A 25748-nucleotide genomic window follows, 5' to 3' on the forward strand; every position below is an offset into this window, starting at 1 on the left:
TGGAAAGGGTAATGAAACCATATCTTTCTGTTATAATTACTCAAAGTAAAACAAAATTCTGTTTGCTAATGTTTGCCACCGTATCCAACTGGTTTTATAAAGTGTTGGATCAAGAAGGATGAATTGTGCCCAGTAGGGCTGCTTAACATTAGGAAACCACGCAGTATGTGATGATGTTGGAGAAGGCGGCAATATTTAGATGACTTACGACTTAAAAAAATTAAAAAACAACAAAAAACAAAAAAAAAAAAAAACAACAAAAAATATAATTTAAAAAATAAATTTTTTGTGTATTATAAAGGATAAAATAAATTGATCCATTACATGCTGCAATTTCAGATATATTTGTAAAACCTTTTTAAAATGACCTACTTCACAAACACTCATTACTTTGTCAGATAAAATTGCAGTACATTAAACATTTGTGGTTGACAAAATGTGACAGAAGCTTAGCGGGTATTTTCTGTTTTTAGTTGCCATGAACGGTGAAGTTGCCACCTTTACTAACGCCTCTCTTCTGCTTCTGCCCCACGTTGGGAAAGCGGTGTCTGGCTTTGCTGCAGTCTGCTGGTCCCTTATCTCCTCAACCCCCTGAATGAAGCACAGAAAATACATAATCACAGTGCCCTGTGTCAAACTGATAACCCCCAACACCAACCAAGAAATATGTATGTTGTGTGTACGTTTGTGCTCACGTCTTAGCCCGCGTACGAATGTATGGGGACACGCATGTTGTGTCTCAGAAGTGGTGGAGTGGGGGGCGACGGGGAGAGAAGGCGGCAGAGGGGATTTGAAGAAAGAAAGGTAATGGGGTTTTGGAGGTCGCCAAATGAGTCTCAATTGTAATAATAATTTTCTTGACTGCTGTATGGAGGAGATTGGGGGATTTATGAATATAATGAGGAGAGGAGAGCCTAAGGATGATGTGTGTCTCATGCAAGAGTAATTGAAGAATAATTCATTTGGCTGTAAGACTTTTAACCCAGAGACAGACAGAGACAGAGAGGTTTTTTGACCTCTGGAGGGTGGGGATATCATGTCTCATTACTGGCCCAACTAGTGTCAGTGTGCCGTGACTGTCATCCTGCGCTGTTGCGGTGGTTCCTACGTGTCTTATGTGGACGTTTGACTCGGTGCACCGAAGGGAAAAAAAAAAAAAAAAAAGAAAAACGCCATCTCTCTCTATCACCTTGAGCCTTTTCTCACCACTGAGTTTGTTATCGAGACCGGCACATGCAGGATTAGCGACTGAAGGAGATTACAAAAAGAAAAGAGGAATAGAAATGGGAAAAATAAGGGGTAGACAGTAGATGGGCATGGAATAGACGGAGAGGAGCTACCCATACACGTATGAGCGCAAACACACACGCACACACACATGCACTGCTCTGCCTTCACATTATTGCATTTTACATTTTGTTGTTTTGCCCAATCCTGCTCTAGATTCCTTTTTGCAGAAGTGACATTGAGCATGAAACATGTCAATGTCTATCTATCTTGGAAAATACATTTCAAATGGCTGCATTGACATGATATTCACAGGTTTATTTAAAAAACAGTTATTGAGTTTCCCTATTGGTGTGTTTGGAATCATTAAAAAAAAAAAAATCAACTTTAACGTAGACATCCAAAGATGACTGTTCTGTTCTCATGTGGCTAGACTATATTCTCCAAGTATTTCATTGTCTAGTCCATCAATATGTTTTGCAATAATACAGTTAGGATCTTGAGAAGGCACCATTCTGTTACTCTTGTGCTTCTTTGTTCAATACTTTGGTGACTTTGCCTTCTTGTAGGCCACCTGTCAGAGCTAAACCAGCTCATGTTATATACACACTAATAGAGGGCAGGATTGCTTTCTAAACACAGATGGTCGAATTAAAGATGCAGCTGCTTCTCTTCATGTGTTTAATACTTTTTCCTTGTGCTATTCAACTTCACTGCGCATAACTACATTTATGATCTGATTTGTTTTGATTTCTTTGTATGGGTACATTTCTTGGGTTGTTGCCGGCATCTGGTTTAAATTTCATCTCAATGGCCTCATTAGAAATATATTTCCTTGAGGAAAACATTGACATGGTCAATACTGTTTTAATTGTGTCTTCTCAGGCTTTTGCGTGTTCTTTTTGTATGATTTCAGAGACGAGAGCAGTCATGACATACCTCTTACCCTTCTGACTGAACTGTCTTGCATGTTCCCTTTCTTTTTCTTTTTCTTTTTTCTTTTTGTAGGGGGGTTGATCATGCATGAGTGCGCACTTGTACTCACCTAGTATCACCTCTGCCATTCGTCCCTCCTTTTGGCCCCCACCTCATCCTGTCTCATTCACACGGTTCCCCAACAGATACGGACAACCGAGCAAACACCTCAAAGGCACTTTGTGACTTTGACTCCTTGCTGAGGACTTTAAATACACTTCAAAGCATGTGGCTAAACTTTTATCTGGCTCCCTTAAATCTTCTAAACCAGTCTCTACTCATCCTTTCTGGTCTATGACTCTCAAGGCTCTTACTCTTTCTAAAAGGTTTTCTTACTTTTAAAAAAATACATAGCGTACAAACATGTGTTGTCCCTTTGACAATTTGTAAGCTTACTCCCGAGAAGCTGATTTTTTCTTTTTTTTGTACTGACGAAACTCACATACTAAATCTTGAAATGGACGTATTTTTTACTGCAGCAATAAAACAGCAGCTCATATTTTCCAAAACCAGCATGTTCGCTGTTTATGAATAAAACAATGCTAGCTCTGTCTGTGCTTTTATAATCCCATGTAACTCCCTGTGAGCCGGAGACATTGACGCTGATGGACAGTTACAACCATGAACTCATGTTATTTTGTGCCAACGCTCAAATGTGTGACATCATATCCTTTGCACGGGGTCCAGTAAGGCGTCCACTTCCTGCCTGGCGTCGTGTAAATATATGTAGTAATATCAGAGGTAGTAAAAAGTCGACTGCATGGCAGAACACTCACAGGTGCACACGCTGTGATTTACGGTTATTGAGTGAAATAAGTTTCTAAATAAGCCTTTTCAAATGCTAAAAACCACCTTGGCTTAGAAACAGCCAGCTATTTTTTCTTCTCTATTTTAATTTTATTTTTTTATTTATTATTTGATCTCGGATTCCTATTTGTCTTTGAAAGATGCAGATAATTAAAATACTCAAAATTCAAACTCTTTGGACATCTCTTATACATCTGTAGATGGAAATAGATGTTACATTTGCATTTCTCATTTGTTAAACTCGTATCTCAGATGAGATCTTTTTTTTTCTGTTGATCCCTGTCAGATGTGAGGAGTTTGTCTTTTGGCTTATCTGTGATGTGTTTGACTTTCATTGAATAGATTAGATGGAATGAAGCAATTGTAGCGGTTATCTAATTATTAAAATTCACATCCAGGTTTATAATTCTGAGAAGTTAGTTTTTTTTTTCTCTCTCTTGTTCTTCAATAATTATATATTTTTTGTCCTCATCATTTTTAACCAGATCTAAATGTTAAACATGGCAAAAATAAATATTTTGATGGACGGTTTTATTTAGATTCAGTAATCCTACTTCTTGTATACATTTATTATTTTTTAAATATTTGAAATACATTAAAAAAAATTTAATTACTGAAGAGTTTGATAGTATTTAACTATCAAATCTGACACATTACAGATTTGCAGAAATTGGACTAAAATGTCTAATTTTAAGTAATAACACCTAGACACATGCACACGCACGCACGCGCGCACACACACACACACACACACACACACACACACACACACACACACACACACACACACACACACATATATATATATATATATATATATATATATAAATTTGATTATTTCATGAAATACATCTTTTTAACACTTGAGTTGATGTTTCTTCACTCTGCAGATGTTAGCATGTCTGCCCAGCATTCAGGAAGTCACTGTGCTCATTATTTGCAGTGTGTGTGTGGCAGTTGGAGAGCGGCTGGTCCAAGAGCAGCTGGATTTTGCAGGTTTCACTGGTTTTATGAACGGCTTGAATAATGACCTCGCTCTAGCTGCCAACTCGGAGACGAAGAGGCAAACTCTGCCTGGTTACAGGCTTCCACCAACAAGAAGAAAAACCTGCCCAAATCCTCTCCGCTCTCTTACTTTGTTTGTCCCTCACTTGTTCTCTCCCTCTATTTCTCTTTTTTATTTATCTTTGCTCAGTTTCTCTCATTTTTATGCTTTCTCCTCCACATAACTTTTCACTTTGTTAGAGCTTATTTATTCTTAGTTTGCAGTAAAATTGCTGAAAACTGTAAGTTAATAAAAGAAAAAGTAAGTAAATATGGCAAGCACATTTACTTGCCGTATTTTTGGGAGTGTGTCAAATTGCTCTGACGCTGCTATTTGTAACTTTTAATTTCAGGGATTTTCAGCATATTTTCCTTTTTGGCAGGCATTCTTAAATTGCGGTATTTATTTTCGTGCATTGGTTTTGCTCAGATGGATTTTTACAAAGTTAGAGCTGTGGCTGTGTGCCCCCTTGCTACTTCCTCCCTTCCCCATCTCCCAAAATTTGGTTGTTTTTTTTCCTCCAACCTAGCTACACACACAGCCAATGAAAACTCTCTCAGGTTGGCCTGATTTCTCATTGGTTTCCCACATCAATGAAACACTGCCTATTGGATGTAGTAGAAATTCTTTTTCGGCAGAGATAAGCAGTTTTGAAGATTTGGTGAACAAATACTACTTTTGATGTGGAGGCTTTGAAAATTTACTCCAGGCTTACCGATCACAAATACTGAATGGACATGAAAACTCTTTGTAAGACGGGGAGCATGTAAGGATGTGTGTAAAATCTTTCAACTGCGTTCTCGTGGGTATATTTCTACGAATATTTGTACAGCTAGAACCTTAATCTTTAATAACTACACTATACCTAAAGTAAGAATTATTATAGCTTGGCTTTTGTTCCCCCCACACTCCTCCAAAGATGCTGAGCTCCCATTATCTGAATGTGAAGTCATGTTTATGTCCCAACAAAATGAATAATGAGGGGAGCACACAGGCGTGCACATCCTGCTCAGCTCCCAAAATGAATAATTTAACACTTGGATTCAGTGGTGAGCACAGGGGCACGAGGCAGTTTGTCCGTATTTGTGGTTTTTGGTGCATTTTTGTCCAAACCTCATTGTCTCCCTGAGTATATTCATTGATAACTAGTAAGCAGTTTCTGCTATTTATTGCAGTTGTCTGTTTTGCTGCTCTTTGACCCTCACAACTGTGTACATACAAGCCTTTTGTTTATTTCACTCATGTTGTCACTAGAGTGCAGGCGAGGGTGTGCTGCATAAAAATTGTATTTCATGTTTATTTCATGCCTGAGCAGACATTTTCTAACAGGAGGTGTGGATTTTTAAAGTTTTTTTTTTCCCTTTTTATTTCTCAAGCTTTTTAAGAAATAGTTTCCTTCAGCATAGCGCAGCGGTTTGCACACTTACAGTGTTTGTTTGCAGCTTGTATGTTTTTAACCTCAGCGGAGGCTGGGAAAAGTGTTTACATGTGTGCTTACTTCACACAGTGAGACTTGGTCCTTGTCCCCCCCATGTGTCTTCATGCTGGTCGGTATATGTCATGCCTATGGAGCCAACAACAGGGCTCAGTGATCTTAACACCAACTGTAAGCTTGTTTTCTCTTTAGCCTCGGACATGACATTTACCTTTATGCCTCCCTGGCGGCTTGCTTGAATATCATACCCCTCTTATCTTGCATTCCCTTGTCTGTGTGTGTGTGTGTGTGTGTGTGTGTGTGTGTGTGTGTGTGTGTGTGTGTGTGTGTGTGTGTGTGTGNGTGTGTGTGTGTGTGTGTGTGTGTGTGTGTGTGTGTGTGTGTGTGTGTGTGTGTGTGTGTGTGTGTGTGTGCGCGCGTGTGCATGTGTGTGTGTGTGTGTGTGAGAGGGTTTAAGCTTGTATTTGTGTGTTTGTAGCTTTCTCCTGAATAGTTATGAGTCTGTATCTGAATCTGCACACCTGCGCTGTCTCTTCAAAAGCCTTTGGATAGTTAAGTGAGCAGGAACACTTGCTGAACATCGTGCCAAAAGGTTGAGATTTTAACTGGGGGATTAAGCTCAACCTTCTTTTATCAAGTATTCAGATTGGGAAGTGGGATTATTGGAAGTGGAAGGGATGATGGGAAGAAGAAAAGCGATTGCTCATTTTGGCTCAAACCCTTTGCACCAGGCGTGCGGGTGCAGAATGGTAAACAGTAACAATAAACAATTTTGTAGCACTTATCTCACTTGTTTGTGTGTGCTCTGTATTTGTTTTGTTGTATTTGATGCAGCATGTGGTAGAACACATTTCCCCTGCACACAGAAAGAAAATCCACTTCGTTCTTGCAGATACATCATATCTACTGATGTAGCTCAGCAGAAATGCTGCATTGCTTCTATTGCTTCTTCTCTAAGGCTTATCAAAGTAAAGATGGGCAAGTCTGTTGTTTAGTTAATGTTTGATGTTTATGTTTATCAAGGATCATTTTTGATGACAGGTTTGTGATGCTTTTTGATAAAATGCTCATAAAATATTGTGTGTCATCTCTTGTAGCTGCAAAACCTGAGTGTCCTGGATCTGCGGCACATCTCAGAACTGAACAACGAGACGGTGATGGATGTGGTGAGAAAGTGTCGGAAGCTCAGCTCCCTAAACCTGTGCCTCAACTGGAGCATTAATGACAGGTAGGTGATGTGCATATTCAGGTCAAATGAAGCAGTGTAACTCAGCGGACTCAACAATGTCAGTTCACTTCAATTTGATTTCTTTCAGATTAATTTAATTCATGATTCAGTATAATTTTAATCCATCATATTCTTAAAAACCTTGTCCTGAACAAATCAGATCAATGTGATTCAGTTTAAATTCATCCCATTGCATTCATTTGCTTTTTCTCCAGTTTTTCTGTTTAATTACATTTCATGCAGTTCAGCTTGGCGATGTTCATGTTATTTCAAATCACTAGTTTATTACAAATCATTTGCACAACATTTTGATTTAGTTCAATTCATTTGAACTCCTCTAGGTATTTTTCCATTGTTTTTTTATTCAGTTCACCTTGTTCAATGCTATTTAACTCAGTTCTAAACGTTTTAGTTAAATCAAGTTCAATTAGGTTAAATTAAATTAATTTTCACCTAGGTCAGACCTTAAACAATATTTATTTGATTTGAGTGTCAATGGCAGAAAGAGTTCATCTTGCTGGTTAAATATATTATTTCCATGCAGAACATCGATGCATGTCACTTAAATTGCAATAGTCTAGAAATTATTTCCTCCCTTTGCTATTGAAAGCAATTCAAATGCTTGGTGGAGCAGTAGCTAATCAAATAAAATTTTTGAAAATTTGTAGACAAATTATATTAATGTTTCATTAAATTCACAAATTACGATTTGTAAGATTTGGATGCAAATCTTACAAATATTTCAGTTTCACTACTTTTATTTACAACATGGAAAACTTTGTGTATTTTTCACTGAAAAAATGCCTTAAAATAGCTTTAAAATTATGGATCAACTGAAAATGCACTCACTTTGTTAAAAATGTAATAAGTTTTTCTTGTTGCTCTTCCTTCTTCCTTCTTTTTTTTTCGTCTCTCATTTTGGGAGCGAGTTGGCACCGTGCTTGACAGCAAGAGTAAACCTTCTCCTTTTTTATTTATTAGCTTGTGTTTTATTCATACATTTCTATTTAATCTATCGATTTGTAGCTAAGGCTTGGCTGCTGACTGTATTCCCATTTTAGCCCCATAGTGTGAACACAATATTGAATGTACCCAGTGCGTAACAACGGGTGTGTATGAATGTGTGCGTGTGCTTGCGTGAAATCCTTCATTCATTATTGAATGTCCAGTCAGTGTTTGGTGGGAAAGTTATGGCATAACCTTACATGTCCCTTATCAATATTTGAAAAAGCTTAGTTTGGTAAAACTTCTGAAAAAATACAAATTTGTATTTTCAGTTTTTCACTGTTCAAACCTTATTTTAAAGCACATTTATGTTCAATCTTATTTTATTCAAGGCCACTGTGATTCCTTAATTTATTCAAATTTTAATTTACTGCAGTCATCAAGGAGATGAATGCAGCCTGGATTTTAAAATTAATGAAATTGAAAATGGTGTGTGTGGTGCAGGTTCTGTTGACTGTTATGGCAGCTTACAGTGGGTATGATGTATTCTGGATAAATTAGCACAACAAGTAAACAAAATGCTAAAGACCACCTCTAACTATTGAGGACCTGAAAAATCTATCAGACAAAGCAAGTTTATTCCTTCCTCTACATCAATTTACTTACTTTTTCAGTGTATAGGGCATATTTTGTAGTAGCTGATTACTGGGTTGCCTTATGGCACTTTTTTTGTACAATTTAATTAAGATTTAAGATTACATTTACAAATAAAATAACACAATAACAAAAAAATCCAATCTATACCCAGAAAAACACTGTATTAATATAGTATTGACATTTATAGTGGGGATGTTGTTGCTAAATGAAAAAGATTCAAATTTTCAATATCAGTAATGTGTTTAAAATGAACCCAGAGAAATTATGAATTGTCAAAGAAACAGATGACATGAATAAGAAAAAAAGAGCATTATGCGGAAATATTAAATCAATTTATCAAGACATATTCAAGGACTTAATATGCAAATTGGTCTTCTCTTAAGTGGATGTAGTGAAAGTGAAGAGGCCCAGACTGTGTTTGACTCCTTGGTCAATGGACACTACCATAAAGTTAGTTACACAATAGATTAAGGCCAATGTTTTAACAAAGTCAGTGTTTTGGAGTGACTGTCATAAAGCTCAAATCTCATTCTCATTTGTATCCTGACCTGAAAAATGAAACAGCCATTAAACCTGACTCAGTTGCACCAGTTCTTTCAGGAGGAATGGGCCAAAATCCCATTAAACTGGTGTTAAAAACCTGTGGAACTGTTCTTCATACATTTGAAATCATACATTTTTAATGGCAATTCCATAGAATGCTAAGGAAATGTGTTTTAACCTTTAACTTTCAACAAAGTTTTGTTAAAACTTCTTCCACTCAGTTATTCTGTCATGATCTAAAGAAGGAAACAGTCTGTCTGGTTTAAAGTTGGGCAAGAAAAAAAAAGTGATTCCTTCCCTTTTGCTGCATATGTCAATATTTGGTTTCAAATATCTTTGTGTGGGCTTTGACAAGGACTCAAATGGACATCAGGAAAAGTACAGAACAGAAAAAGACACAGATGTAACTTCACCAAAACGTTCAAGACGTCACAGATGGAATTTCCTTGAAGGTCTTTTAGTGATGTGCAAACTGTCAGTGTGTCTTCCAAAGAGAGATGACGAGACACTCGAAACTGGTTTATTTGCCTCAAAGTTAAAAAGCTCATGAGTTCATCAGGGTCACTACTCTTTGTAACCAACACACACACACACACAATCGACACACACATACACACTCAAGCTGCTTGCTTGTTGTCAGTGAAGACGAGAATGACTCAACCCTGGTTCACATTAGCTCTCAGAGGGTAGAGCTGGGTCAGCCTGTGTCTGTTCCAAACTGATGGCAGTGTGCTGCGAACAGGTAAACAGGCAGAGGAAATGACCCCTTATTTCCAAGACCAATTTGTCCCCCAACTAGAAGCTATTGAAGATATAGAGCTCGGTGGGAGGTAAAGCACATCAGCCATTTCTTCCCCTTTCCTTCACCCCTTATTTAAACAGTGAAATAAATAAATGAATGCGGTGTCCTCTGAGGGCAACCATTGTCTCAACAACAGCAGAAAGCAGCATCCCAAAGTATGAAAGCGAGACATAATGATCAAACACCAACTTACTATCGTCACAGTCCGATGGGTATCCTAGTGGCAGTGGGACGCCCAATTTTTTTGGTCACCGTCATTTCTTGGGGAGAGAGGAAGCGCCGTTCTGCAGGTGGGCAGTGATGGTGTTATTTCTCTGTTTCTTCTTCCAGAGATGATGAGACTCCAAAGTGGGATTGTGTTTTTCAAATCTCATATTGTTCGGAAAATGGGGAGCGATTCATGAGCAGAGGGTAATGGGAGACCAAATGCCTGTGTGGGCTGTTCAGAAACTCACTGAAAAGTTGAATAGTTTTCTCCACTTTACCCTGAAGTGTTTGGAATCTCTCCTGCTGTGTCCATCTAAAGACACACCTTTCCTTTTGCAAAGTGACAATACACCATCATTACTATTATAATTTGTTGCAATCCAGATTAAGATTCAAACAAGTTAGGAGGCTTTAAAAAACTCTTAAGAGGATGTAGTGAAAGTGAAGAGGCCCAGACTGTGTTTGACTCCTTGGTCAAACATAATGTCTATGTTCGTATGTGTACTAAACCCGAGTCAACTTTATCAGCCAAAAACTCCCAGGCTTAAATGCAAATCAGTAATTATCTCAAAGGTTTTTTAGAAAATATCTGTGCAACTTCTGTTTGTTTAAAAAAAAAACAAGAAAAAAACTATTTGTGTGGTTTTTAAAGATAAATTGCATTCCCCTAAAACCGCCCAGCTTTATCTGCCAAGTGACATTTTGGTGGCAGCAGACTGAAGACTCCATAGCTCTAGTTTAGTTAGACATTATCTCTGTCTTTAACTCTGTTGACCATCTGGATCACCTTCTTAGCTTTTAAGTAGATCCTTGACTGACTGTTTTTATCAACCGTATCTTGTCAGTTCCTTCAGCCCATCATGAGGAGTCCATCAGGGTTCTGCTTTAATGCAATCCTGTTTTAACTTACGTTAATTGGTAAGTCACATTTTGGCAGCACACCATTTGGGATGTTTTAAATTATAAAAAACATTAAACAAGCAACAAACATTACATTTTCTCAAACATCATCATGGAAAACCATGGGCTTCTGCTTCGCGTTCTGTCAGGACTCTTGGTCGTGTCTCTCTCGTCCTGATCAGATACCAGACAAGCAGATCATACTAGTGCTGTCTGCCGAGAGGAGGATGGAAGGCGATTGGATTTTCTGCTGTTCCTCAGTTGGAGTTCAAAATCAGTCTGAAACACTATCTTCCTAAAGATTAAATAAGATTTTGCTGAATAGAAGTCCAACCGAATTATGAACGAGTGGATCAAACTTGGTTGTACACATGATCGGACACAGCTTCTGGTTAATCGAGTTGGCTGGTCTGTGGCTACATCACTGGGTCAGTCTCTCTCGCTTACACTTTCTTCTGTGTCTTCTGTCTTCTTTCATCACTCCAATACACCTCAGGTCTTAGAAAGACTGTGTTTTATGCCTGTTAGCTGTAAGAAAAATTTTTTTTGAAACCCTTGGTTGCCTTTTTCTGTACTCTACTTAGCTCTAAAACCTGTCAAATAATGTGTGACTTTAAAATAAATACACACCCATCTGCTGATGTACAACATTTTCAAGTATTTTGATCAGACATAGCTGATTGGTCTGTTACTGTCCAGTAAAGTCAAAATAACTATTTTTATGCAAAGATGTGAAAGCTGAACATGTTTGAGAGGAGTAGGGAAAAGATTTATGTCCATTCTCTCTCTGATTATATGTGGGTTTGTGTGCAGGCTTCGGTCAGTTTGCCTTGCAGTATTTTCTGAAACCAAATTCATGGATTAAGTGAGTCATTTTATTTTATGAGGCCTCTATTGTTGGAGGCTGGGTGTTTCCCAAAAACTCAGACGGTCTCACCCCACTTCCTCCCTTCCCCTGTTTATTCATCTGTCTTTCTGCCAGCTTCATTCAAACAAGGGAAAATCAATATTCATCCATTTTACCTCCTTTGCATTTTACTCGAGGCCAACATTTGCTGCATATCTCCATCACTTACTGAACGAGCATCACAAATCAGCGCTCAAATTGGCTGTTTTACATTTTTGTCCCCTCCTACGGAAATCAAGCTAGATGAAGGATTACAGAAACGCTCTCCCCCATGACTTGGGGAAGCTTATAAAGGAAGAAATAATTGGGGAAGTATTCTCCCAGACGCAAGCCTTTCCAGAAACATTTTAACATTCGCAGGTGTTTGCACTGGAAATGCTTTCCAAATAGCCTCTGCTCCAGCCAACTGGCAGTTGTCACAATGCTCGCAGAAGTGTTAAACCTTCAAATCAGATGCTTATGTGACAAATCAGTGTGATCAATGATGTGACAAATGATCATTTGTTTCTCTTCTTTGCTCAAACCGATCACTTTTTATATGTCAACATTTGAATGGTATGTTTTATAATATTTAAAGCTGCTTCAGTTCAGTAAAAAGCATTTCTTGTTTGACGTTATTATCGAGTTGGAGTTCAAGTGACACCAACGTAAAATGGTGAAGTTATTGTCAGTCAGTATTTGATTTATTACATATTGCTTCCATTAATTCCCATAACAAAGAAACAGTATGACTGTAAACACCCTCTTTGTTCTGTTTTGCTACCTGTAAATGGTTGGGCAAAAAATAGAAGTCGTTGCTATGATTACAATCTTAAAATATGCCTTTAGAAATGTTAAACTTTAGGTCCGACAGTCCTATATTTACTTCTAACAATGACTCGTGGATTTGCATCCGAGTATAGAGTTGACATGAAATAACAGGTTCAGTATATTTGTTTCGCATGTTTTTATTGTTTTTATTGTTTTTATGAAAATTACTACCATGTCAAACTTGCGCTAAATACAAATGGTAGTAGGAGATAAATAACACAAACATAGTGATTTTCTTTCCCTCTGGTAAATTAAAATCAAGATATCAGAATTTCTCAATATTATGGTGTAAAGCCTGTAAAGGAACAAATATAGCAGGACATCTGTGTCGATCTTTTAATTCTGTTTTGTACAATTTTCCCTACTTGTGTCAATTACATTTGACATTTCTTAACCAAGACTTAAAGTACTGAATTATCAAAGGGGAACTGACAGTGTTTCATTATTGAAGGTTCACACTACTCAGGCTCCCTGGAAAAGTTTGGTTGTCGGGCTACTTGTGTTTTATGGGTCGGGAGGAGACTTTTGCTCCCAAGGCATTTTGTGGGCTACTGCCGCAGGAGTATGGGGTGCCGGAAATCCTCTGTAAAGCTTTCCGGTTCTTTTATAACTGAAGCAAAATCCGTGTCTGCATTCTCGATTATTGTGGGTAGACTCTGCTGGGGCAAATCCTTGTTCTAGATTCTGTTTGTAAAAGTTGCAAACGGCACCTGAAGGCATAGTTGTGAGAGGAAGGTGTCTGGTTTGGGAACACCATGGTCTCATCTTTGCAAATAGTGTATTTTTGTTGGCATTTTCAGGCCTGGATCTTCATCATGCACTGAGGTGGTTTGCAGCCAACTGTGAAAGGGCTGGGATGAAAATAATTCCCTCTAAGTTTATGGCGATGGTTCTCAACAGGATATATGTTTACTGCTCCCTCCCAATTGGGAAGCGGTCTCTGCTTCAAGCAAAGAGTTTAGCTATCTTAGTGTGATGGGCACAAGTGAGTGTGGTAGATGGATAGACAAATTTGGGTTATGTGTACAAATGCTGGAGCTGCCCCAAGTGTTTTGTGGTGCAGAATGAGCAGAGCCAAAAAGCAATGCTCTAGATTTTCCTGTTTGTCTTGTTAAGTTTTCAAAAAACTTTGCACATTTGCTTAATTAAGGAGATGTGAGTCAGCTGGTTCCTTTACTTATATTTATAAGAAGAATCAAGGTACAAAGTACATACTCAGAAACGAGGACCAGTTCCAGACAGGAAAAGGTAATGAATTAGCTGTCAGTCTCAGTTACTTTATTTTTTACGTCAACAAGATTACGATGGTGCATTCGTCCATAATTATTTCCTGACCTAAATAGACACATCACTGATTTTTGTACCTCAACAGTCTCTGTTCCAACTCTTATTTATGGTTATGAGATGTACATCATAACCAAAAAAAAAACCAACTAGATTCTGAATGCAGGTGGCTCTTATGGTGGTGTGGTCATCCGATACTGGCTGCCTGCTGTTGCACTTTTCTGGCGACAACATTTAGAGAAGCTGCACTCCAGTCATATATTAAAAATGGTCATATTTAAAGCTAAAGGGACTATAAAACTGATGCAAAACAATGCTGCACAATAACAACTGGCAGGATTTCTTTTATAAAAGATATCACTGTGTCTCTGCTTTGGGAGGTCAACAAGTTGTAATGTTTTACATTCTTAAACTGTCACATCCCCCACCGCTGTTTGAAACTATGTCATTTAATAAGCTGCCTAATTTGTTCAATCAGAGTTTATTAATTCCACCCACCCTTCATTATTTCCACCCACCTTTGAGATTCAGGTTGAATAGTTTCAGCAGCATGTTGGAGCCACCCTTACTAATGGCTTCAACATCTGGTGCTGAGCCTCCTCTGTTTAGTCTATTTGAATTACAAAAGGGAAACAGTCACATCCTAATGTAAATGTCCTTTTAAGAATCATAATTACAATATATTTCTCCAGGTTCTCGACACTACTGAATTCCTGGCACAGCTCTGAAACCACAAACTCCCTTTCTGATTATGCACGTGCAAAGAAAAAAAACACAACATTAGTTTCATGAGTTAGCACCTTCTAAAAGCGTACAGTTAGGGTTATAGTTGCACGTAAGAACTGATAAAGGCCTAGGGTTAAGGCTAGTGATATTTCTTGATAAGACAGCTAATCCTTCTGAAACGTATATACTGTATGTGGTAAATCTCTAACATAAGATTATTTGAAGGGTTTACATCTGTTTTCAAAGCCTCAGCTTGGTACTACACTCAGATTTCCTCTCACAAACTATTTCAGGTTATCTCCTTCTCTTTGGGTTTTTGTCAGATTTGTCTCAAAATGTCACGGAAAATGTCAGCGTAGCCTGAATGAGACATTTGTCCTTGTCTTGTTTCTTTACCACCTGTCTGTCCTGATTTGAGGAGGGCTGCTGTGGAGCCTTCTCTTGTGCTTGTCACTTTTCTTTTCTCTCTGCCTGTATTTTCACACATCCTGCACAGAAGAAGGTTTTCTTTTATTCTCTTCCGGCTGGGAATTTGAGCCCCTGACTCCTCACTGTATTTGTATGATTTGTAAATTAGCAACCCGGGCTTTTCTTTTATTTACGCAGGCTTGCTGTGTTGGAGCAGATTGGCTGTCAGCAAAGATCAGAGTCCTGCTTAGCAGAGTGAATACACAAGTAGAACCAGTGTTGCCCAGTTGTCAAACATGATGTGAAGAAAAGGTCCAGGAATAAAAACCTTGAGGACTAATGGAGACGGAGTGATTAGGCACGGCAGATGAACCTGTATGCATGCAGCATATTTACTCTTCATCTCTTTCTCAGTTACACCTTTCATTTCAGATTTTAGACTCTTTGCTCTGCCTCTCTTTCACACTTCGGCTACCCTGTTTATTCTTCCTTTCTGTCATGCGCACAAAGACGGGGGCGATTGTTTCTGGCAGGTTGCTCGTGAAAGTGTGCTGTGATAAACATGCTGCCGTGGTTATTAATTTTGAGTAATGGCGGCGTCAGACTTGGGTGCCTTGATAAGTATCGGAGACGGAGAAACGTTTGTGGCACGGCACAGACACACAATGAAGGCAAGCAGCTGGAGCTTATGGACTGCTGCTGTTGTGTTCAGGCACAGATCCGAAGTCAAGTTGCACTTCTCTGCCTGCACTCCCTGAAATAAAATCCTCGTGGAAGTAAAATATGCTACAGCAAATCAGTTCCATGAATGACTATCAATACTAGTCCAGCAAAAGTGTTTAGAATAAAATTGTCTTCTGTTATTGTAGTATAATCTCACATTGCAAAAATGTTTGTCAAATCCAACCTTTTATTTGTCTGTCTATTTCTAGTAGGGAAGCAAATCACATTTTAAGGAAAAATTGATTTTTAACCTGCTCTGAAATGTCACACATTTTGGTACATGTAGTATTTCTCTTTCAAATGACACTTTTGTATGTTGAGTAAAGTTTTTTTTAAAACTTGAATCCATGACTTTTTTGGTTTCTCTGGACTATGAATCACATAGCAGCCATTTTCTCTTGGCTGCTCTAAAGAATGTGAGTTGTGTGATTAGAGTGCCAGTATTTCTGCATATCAAAAGGTTTTAATAAAGATAAACTGACAAGCATTGAGGAATGAATGAATATAGATTGTGTTCTGTTTTACACCACAGTGTACAGAAAAGATTTCCCAGTTGAGCAGTATTATGTGCTAATAAGAACAAAAATATTACCGATTTGATGCTTTTAACTAACACACTAAAATATATTTTAGATATTGTTGCTAACAGACGGCTGTTTACAGCCTCTCTACTGTGTAAATCATGTTTGTCAATCTCCCTAATTTTTATTTTTAGATTTTTCACTCTTAATCAAAATTGAACCTGCTATTGTGCATTTAAAATATAAATAAATATTTTCTGGCAAAACTGTGACTCATTGAAATTCATTACTAGGGAAACCTGGGCATTTTACAGCTGTTGAACCAAATGTCTGTGTGGAGTCATCTTTTATGAGTCATTAGTCTGACACTGAAATGTTGCTAAAAATCTATGTTAACCAAATTTATTGAAGTGCAACACTAAGATTATTGGTTTCATTTGATACTCTCTGCCAGACACAGAGAAGAATTGCATCAGTGATGCAGAAGAAAAGCAAAGTAGTTCATTTTTAATGCAAGATGTCTGCTGGCTTAGCGTCTTTAAGATGAGGGTTCTATTCCCCACCCCTGTTTTTTAGTGTGCGTGTTTCAGCTTGTTAGGGAGTGAAGGTCATTTTATTTTCACTTTATTATTTTGTCTGTTCTTTTTTCTACTCCCATTTTATTTATAATTTTGTACCCATAAATTAAATTGACTTGACGCCAAAACATTATTGGCATTTCTATGTAAATACTGTATTTGTCATCCGAATTTGCCCCTTGTTTTATTTTGTGCTCTTGCCCAGGGAGCACCACTGCCTCTTCTCTGCCCCGAGATGCTCCTGTATTGTTGCGGTGCATGTGTGTTCACTCAGCAGCTGAGTGTCTGGGTCATTTACAGTGATCCAAGTCACTCACAATAACCAGCTACGTAATGTAATCATGCACAAATGTTCTCATAAAGTGCTCTGCCGGCCAGAAACCAAAGCAGTGGTCTGTAGTTGGCAGCACCTCTATGGAGGCTCTCCGATGTTCTTCAGAGGAGAGAGCAAAATTCTTCTATTTAATTTGTCAGCTTTACAAATTACTTGTAGAGCTCAGTTCTTTACCTTCCTTCCTTAAGAGTTTTTGTTCATTGTGCATTTAATTGTCCTCCTAAGAAACGCTTGGTTAAATTGGGCACAAAATGGTGCAAATGGGATATTAAATTGAGTCTGACACAGTTATGCAGATGTAAAAAGTTCAGTGTATGAGTAATTCTCCTTTTTAGCAAGCCAAATTGGCTTCGGGTTTGTGGAAGCGTTTCTGTTTTTCTGGTCCAGATTGCAGTGTCCGACTTTGTTTTGTGAATATGTTTGGCTTACAGGTGGCACACAGCAGGGGCTCTTGCTTATTATGGTAATCCATACTGTGGGGTCAGAAAACGGCCAGTATGATCTAAATGGTAAAGAGACCATGGGGCTTGGCTGCCCTTGTTGCACCATGCTGAAAACCTGGCGTTTAACCTCCATTTGAGGAGCAGAACTGTCATTTTCTTTCTTTCTTTTTTTTTTTTTGTATTTTTGAATAAAACAAAAGGCATATTCTATTATATGCTTATTTCTTTATCATCAAATGAGTACGTGTCGTCATGGCCTTGTTCCACCTCACTACCTCTTTCTATAATAGTCCTTTATTCTTTTCTTGTGTAGCTGTGCTTCCCCTCTTTCCTTCCTGTCCCCACTTCCCTCCTTGTCTTCCCTCCCCGAGCATTGCCCCCGCTCCCTATGTTGCTCTGATTTGTGTGATCTGCCTCCTTCTTACCCACAGCACATCCGCCCGCCCCACAAATGAGAGCAAAGGGGAGAACACGACTCAGGGCCCAAGGAGCAGGGTGTAATGAAGCCTGCCGTAATGAATTTACTGCTTTCCATTGAGCCGCACCGTCCCATGTGACGGACCGGCACCTCGGCCATTGTGTCAGAGGCCTCCCTCTGCTCTGCTACCTGTTTGTCTGACACCTTTGTAATTAGCCACTGCTATTCAGGAGAGTAATTGCGTATTAAAGGGAGCGTTCTGTTACGGAAGTCTCCAAAGTGAACATTTTTATGCAAATGTTCAAAATCGGGCTTAGATTAAGAAAATTACTAAAGGTTTTTTAACGTGTGGAGAAACAGAAGAAAGGCATTTTCTACCAAATAAGAAAAGAAAGTGAGGGTATCACAGCATACTAAATAGATGAAGGGGACTCGGTGTCTGCTCTGATTTGTTTGGTGGAATATATGTCTCTAGGGGTGAAGCTTTCTACTGTGTGGCTGATTTGCTTTTTTAAATTGGTATTTTAAGCAGTGCTCTGTGGTGGGACTTTAATAACAAAGTAAATTGGAGTTATTACTGGCTTCTGTTGCTCACCTGGTTTATAGCAGATGCTCTTTGGGACAAATAGTCTATTAATTGGTCTTTTTCTCACCTGTGGCACCTTCCAAATGTGTCCATCCCCAAAAATGTTCTAAAGTAAATGTACCTTAAATTGAATTGTCTAATACTAGAACATATAAACTGAAATGCTTCACCAGACACAAAATCATTTTTTTGCTATTAGTCTCCAGACTTAAATCCTGTATAAAACCGTAACCTGAAGAGACTGAAATGACTTTGGATGATCTGGAGTAGTGGTGTCCAAACGTTTTGCCACTTCGGGCCAAAATCATTCAGTTGAATTTACTCACAGCCACAAAAAACTGTATATTTTGAAAAGAAAAAATTGTTTTGTGAAATGTATCTTTTTTTTGTACCAACTGATCTGATGTTCCAGCAGGTCAAATTTGATCACTATTGAGCTGCAGTTGAGGTTGCACAAAATCTTCACAATTGCTGCAAATGAGCTATGGGCTGCACTTTGGAAACACCTGATCTACAGTGATATGCAAAGAGAAATGGTCATAGTGTTCTTGCTCTCTATGCTCCAACGTTATCAAATGTTGTAGGAGAAGATTCTCCTATAGGTGTGCTACTGTTGCCAAAAGGAGGAGTATTATGAGTGTTTTGCCAGCAGTTGTGACATTTCTTATTTACTAAGTTACAGTGAATTCTTCATGTAAAATGTTCCTCTTTTCGACAGCCTATTTAATTTATGCAGTGGGAGATTATGCTACAGGCATAATGGCTGGGTTTATTATTTACAAGAAGTGCTGATAATTATGGTGGGTAATACATTCTGCTTTTATCTGGTCTTTAAATGAGATCTTGAACTCAATATCTTGCTGCATTGTTTACTGAGTCCAGGCAAATGTCCCTTTTTAATGAGAAAAGTTTAATTATTTGTTAAAGAAATACAGGCTTTCAGGTTTACAGAACGCAAGTTCAGGAACTCCTGGAAAGTTGCCTCTTTTCTGGAAATTTTTCTCATTTCAGTCGAGCCCCTTGTGTCAGTGAGGTAAACATGAAATCCACAGCAGACAGTGTATCTTCATGGAGTCTTTGCTGAAGACCTTTTTAGGCTGAAATAATATTCTTGTTTGTCGAATGGCTAATATCAACTGTGTCTGAGGTCATTCTTTATAGATGGGTCTGTACTCAAAAAGATGATTCAGTAAGAGTTGTTGAAGTTCCAGTAATTTTTCTGTTAATTAACTTTTTTCAGCTTTGTCAACCTTGCAGAGAAGTCTGATCATAACTTTGGCATAAAACCAGTTTTTGTCTGAACTGTCAGACAGCACACAAATGAGACTGCCGTCATCTCCTTTAATATCCCAGGGTCGGCAGGTGTGTTCAGCGTCTCACATTAAAGTTCACATTTTACAATCTATAAGTGATAAACACCTTTGACTTTTAAACATTTACTTTGTTGGATTTGAAGAGGATTTGGACTTATCTGATGTTCAGCTCTTAAAGTGTGCTGAAGCTCCTGTGTGTGTGTGTTTTCTCTTTTCTTTTTGCTGTCGGAGGTCTGCTTCCATTATTTACTAAGCCTTTGTCAGATTGCAAGGCTGTGAAGCAGTCCCCTATCTCCGTCGGTAACAGTGGTTTTCAAGTCCCAGTCTATTCAGCTCACGCCGCCACCCTTCAGAGACTGGTAATAACTATTTGCTCTGGCTTATACATTCTCACCCCTTGACTTACATTCTTCTTCTTTTTTTTTTTACTTGTTTTCTCCCCTCTCCTCATTCATTCTCCTCCATTTACTGGGTCCACAATTCCTTCCCTCAATCGATTTGTCCTTTCCTCGCTCCATCCTTACCACCTTGACGTCATCTTTTCTTTTGTCCAGACTGTGACTGCCTGAACTGTTCTTTGCTCCAAGGTCCTGTCAGAGTACCAATAAGCCAGCCACTAATAAAAAAACGTTCATATAGTCAAGCCGCTATAAGCAAGAATTTTGTAAGTGTATTTCAATGTGAAGCTGCAACCCTTTGGTAACGTGTCTATATTGGGAATATCTCCCTTTCCGATCGTCTTAATCTTCAATAAGGTTGTAAAGTCTGGTGGGAAATCTGTTGGCAGCAGATTCAGATGATTACGGAAACTGTTGTCTACTGGGAGGCAGTAAAAAGGGTTGTGGCGGTGTGAAGGGGTTAGAGCAGGAGCTTGCCATAACCCGAAGAGAGTAAAAATATGAATAGACTGTGGTCTCTGTGACCTTGCGGTATGAGGTTTCGTGCCCCATGGTTAGCAAAATGGGAAAACAATTCAAGCATTTGCTGAGACACACACGCGCGCACACACGCGCACGCACACAAATATAATAGTACAGCAAAGCAAAAAGCACAAAATTCATTTGGTCTTTGACTCTTGCACAGGCAGTTAAATTTTCTAAATTGGATTCTTCCTCAAAGGACCCATCCAACCTTTGACAGTGAAAATAATCCTAATAACAGTTAAAAATAAAGTTTTCTGAGCCCCCTTTAACATTAGTTTTATTCATTCTGTAGCCTTAAACCATTTCGCCTTTCTTCATACTTATTATTTTCTATAAATCCAGTCATGAGTTATTTATTTTTACTATATTTATCAGAAAAAAGTACAAGATACTAATGAATAAAGTAGGGATTCACTTATAATGCTTTTGGAAGCTCTGCCCTAAAAGGTCCCTGAACTCATTAGGATTTTTAAATTGTTTGAGAATTGGCATCAGTTAATACCAGTTTGATTCCCATTACAGTTAATAATATATGCTGAAAAAAATAAATAAATACATGTACCTTATCATTTATTTATAAAACCCTGCAGCCTGTTGCAGTTGTACATGTCTGTTGTTTAAAATGTGGTAAAGAGAAAATAAATCTCCCAAAAAATGTGGTTTTGGGTTTTGTTTGCTCCCTTTGCCGTTTTATCTTTTAAGACAACACTTTTTAAAAAAATTAAATAAATGAAGAATTATGCTACAGTGTATGTAATCTAAGCAATTAAAATTACTGGTAAAACAGAGTTCACAGATATTTCAACTAATATAACCTTGTAGTCTGTCGGGACATTTTTCATGTTAATAGACACAATGTAATTTACTTTTGATGGTATTTTACCAGATTAGAGTGCAACATCACACTCTCATATTAACCCACATTTTAGATTTGAAGATATTTCAAAAACCTGACTGGACCAGGTGTCTATTTGGAGAAGATGATTCAGAGAGACAGCGAGAGAGAAAGAGCTGTTTCATTTGTAAATTGAGGGAGCTGTAATATGATGGCTATTTGAGATGGCTACTTAAATGTGATAGGCCATTAGCTATTCATCCGTGCTGCACTATTAATGCAAGGTATGGAAAATGCAATCATGCAAATCTCCCTTCGATCAGAGCCTTTCATAGAGGAATAAGTGCTGACTGCATGGAGGGGAGGGAGCGTTAAAAATGGGCACAGGATGAGTCTTAAAATCTCCACTTTCTCGGTGCTTTCTAGTCTCGTCGACCCGTCTTTGTCCTTACTCATTTATCATTGGCTCCTCTCTTTAATTGGAAGATGTTATGGTTCCTTGTGTCAGGAGAAAGACATGACAAAGGAGCTTGCTCTGTGCAGAGCTTCTCATCTTAAGGCTTCTGCCACATTACTGGTTTAGCAAACACAATGAGCAACGAGTATTATATAGAATCGAATATTCACTCTTTTGTTAAAAAACCCTGCTCTTCTTGTGAATGTGAAAAAAAAATCTTATTTTCAAGCATTTATTGAAGATGTCAGTAGATGTCAAGATTAAACTGTTCATATTGTAAACTTTTTCCTTTTTTGAAAGTGTTTTGTCAGTCAGCTGCTATGCCAAAATTGGCTTACTGATATTTCTACCCATTTAATTTCATTCAGTTTTATATTGTGGCAGTTTTCTACAAATGTATTGTCAATGCACATTAAACATCAAATTAATCCAATTCATGAACATAAATAATACATTTCTGTTTAATTAAAGTAATAGCAAAACACTTACATTGCAGTCATTCTTTATAATGCAAGGTCAGTTTATTAAGTCAAATTGTAAAATCTTTTCTGAGAAAACCCAATTGATTCAGTTGAGTTATGGCTTTGTTTCTCCACAGCAAGAAATGTGTAACGGTTTCATATATTTTAAGTTTTTCATTTACTACCAGCAGCAAATCCTCCAAAACAACTCATTTGGAAATGTCATAGCCTTCATCTGAATCTGATGGGACTGTTAGTGCGCTGAGAATCATTATTCTATTGAAACATTCCTATATGTTTTAAAACGTTTATCTGATCGGATGCTGATTTAGAATTACAGCTAAAAATATCTATCATGAAATAATTCAGTATTTTCTTACTTATTTCAGGAAATGAAGGTTGAAGTGAATTTTATAAAACCATACCATACCAACTTTATTTATAAAGCACTTTAAAACAACTACAGCTGATACAAAGTGCTGTACATTAAAACACAGCATAAYAAWAAWAAAAAAAAAAAACAAAAAAAAAAACTCTTACAGTTTAAAAACAAACATGCAATTTAAAACTAGATCCCACTGGAGTTGAAAGCCAAATAAAATAGATGGGTTTTAAGACGAGCTTTAAAACCATGACACTTAGTGTAACACAAACTTGAACAGTTGGACCACAGCCAATCAGAGGGTGATTCCTGGCTTTCACCTTCTCTGATTGGTTTAGACCAGGATATGATGGATGTCTGCTGTTGAGCCACAGAAAGCTGACTTCTTTATTGTTTTTCTCGAATGATAGTTTTGCACTGGTGAGACCTCAGATTGTTTTTTGTGCACTTTTAAGAAACTCGGATGCATTTGTAACACCAAATTGGTAACACTCCTGAGAGATGACAGTGAGGAAGCAATACATTTTATAAAGCCATTCGCTGTTTACTAGCACCATTACAGTCATTAACTGTCAGCAAAAATATTCCAAGAACATAAGACTCAGGGGTTCCTAAGTTACTATACTAATGTCTAAGGTTATGTTCTGGCTCAAGCAAAGTATAACTAACCAAAGACAATAGCCATGCACGATATTTATAGAAATATACAGAAGAAACAGCAGTTTTCACACTGAAGCTTGGTGTTATTATCAATATATTTTTGCAGCTTCTTTGTGCTCTCCCTGCTTTTTATGTCTTAACTTTTTATATTTTTTTATAGACAGTTGTAAAACCTGTCTGTGATACCTGCGCGGGGTTTTGTTGTGTAATAAACTTGTAAATGCTTTCAATGCATATTGATCGTTTACTCCACCTCCACTTCTTCAGGTCTTTTTCATTGCTTGACCTGCATCATAAACAAAACAGCCACACAGTTGCCTGTATTTTACCAGAGCGCATTTGATCTTGGCAGCTCAAAACAGGCAAATTGGACTGTTTTTTTTTTTTTTTTTGAGGAAAATAACATTACAGCATATAATATTCAAAAGGAGCTCCTAGTAAATACTGTTTTTAATATGAGCATCTAAACACAGCAATCCAAAAGCAAATCCCAAATTATAAACCATAATAATATTCTACTAAATGATTTAACTTGCATTCCATTGAAAATCATCTTAATTCTTCATTTAGTTCAGATAAGAGGTGTTTTCTTATCTGAACTTTCTTATTTTAAACTACCATCCATCCATTGTGATTATCATTTTATATCCCCATTTTCATCCTTTAATATAGTTTTGTTTTAGTAGAGGGAAATGTTGACTTTGGGCAAGGTAAAGCGCAACAGACCGACACAGCACTGTAAAATATTCACACAGCTCTAATCTTCCTCTGGAAGATTTGACTTCATCCACACTTCATACCTTCTGAATCTGTCTAAACCTCTTGATTCAGCTTTGGTTATGCAATCTTAGAAGACTCTGTCACACTTTTTCCTTCCACTCAGCTTTCCATTAAAATCTGTCTGTGGACAATGGAAGGCCAGCAGTTTTTTCCCCTGAATGGATATACCATAAAACTGGACAGAACTTTTCTGCAGTAAAAATTCATTTTTGCTGTGCTGTAATTTTTTTATTTTTATCTGCTGCAAGCTCTAGTTAGTAAAATTAACATAAATACACCCAGTTTTTTCTTTTTATTACATAGTAATCTGTTTGGATGGACCACTATTCTCCTCTCTGATAATTACATCTTCAGGACAGGTCGAAATGTTTCCCTGAACAAGTCTGATTGTATGCTTGAGTTTATTAAACATGTAGCTGTTCTAAGAGTGTTGTATCCATCTGTAAGTCATTTGGGAATAATTTCTTTTTTAATGTTCATTAACTATTTACTTTGCATTTTTACTGCAGGTGTTGGTGCACTATGATGTTGCTGCATAATCATTACATACGCATTAGGAGAATGCATTAAAAAGCGCCTACTATAAGAAGTCCCTTAAAGGTGATTTGGAATTTGTAAATATAAATATTAAAAAGGCCAAAACCTACTTGGGAGTTTGGTTGGTCATTCTTTCCCTTAAAGCATCAAACCGACATGAACGAAAGTCAATTGTTAACTTAAGAACAGAGCTGCTGGAATCACTTTGTTTATGTTTGATTAAAAAAAGTGTCACTGATAACTTAATTGAACAAAACTGTGGCCCATAAAACCTGCCACTTAAATCTTGCTCAGTTTTTACATCAGCCCTTCTCTGCTTCTCTTTTATTATGGCGAAGTGAAATATGGTTCTGTGAGGCTAGTCACTTTAAGCAATTGAACCTGACAGTGAATTTCCCAAAAATACTTTTACAGCCTCTCATAAAAATACTTCATCAAGCCTCAAAATTGTTCATTAGCATATTCATCCAGGATAGGCTAATGCAGTGCGCTTTAAATTAATATGCCACTAACTGTACAACACTTCATGAGCAGAAGAGATGGGAGGGAGAGGGGGGAGAGATGGCGAGGCGGAGAGATGGATGCTTTCTTTGCCACCTTGTGAAATATGTAATACATCTTCATTTTAACGGGTGTTGTAAATGTCACGGCACAGATATTCCCTTAATGAAAAGATCACCCTGTGTCCAGAGTTTGACAAATGTGTCTGGTTTGAGCTGAAACTGGGGGAGTCTTCATCGTCTCCCACTTCCAACAATTTAAAGTGTTAACAAACTCAAGCTGTTGCTTCCTCCTGTGCAGCCCTCAAGTTGATCAGTTTCAGATTAAACCTTGGTGCATCATCTGTTGATGTGGCTGTGGGTACTCTCTGGTGTGGCCCGTGGCGATTTG

The 25748-nt window shown here is 37.8% G+C and overlaps 1 protein-coding gene across 1 annotated transcript in view; it reads left to right on the forward strand.

Moving 5' to 3' along the window:
- The window catches only part of fbxl17 (F-box and leucine-rich repeat protein 17), a 242826-nt gene that overhangs the window by 80357 nt on the left and 136721 nt on the right, over positions 1 to 25748 (forward strand). Inside the window, exon 8 of the mRNA XM_008418318.2 lies at positions 6587 to 6717. Coding sequence (XP_008416540.1) covers positions 6587 to 6717 — 131 coding nt within the window. The remainder of the gene's footprint in view (positions 1 to 6586; positions 6718 to 25748) is intronic.

Source organism: Poecilia reticulata, linkage group LG9, assembly GCF_000633615.1.
Source record: "Poecilia reticulata strain Guanapo linkage group LG9, Guppy_female_1.0+MT, whole genome shotgun sequence".
NCBI classification, from domain to species: Eukaryota; Metazoa; Chordata; class Actinopteri; order Cyprinodontiformes; family Poeciliidae; genus Poecilia; species Poecilia reticulata.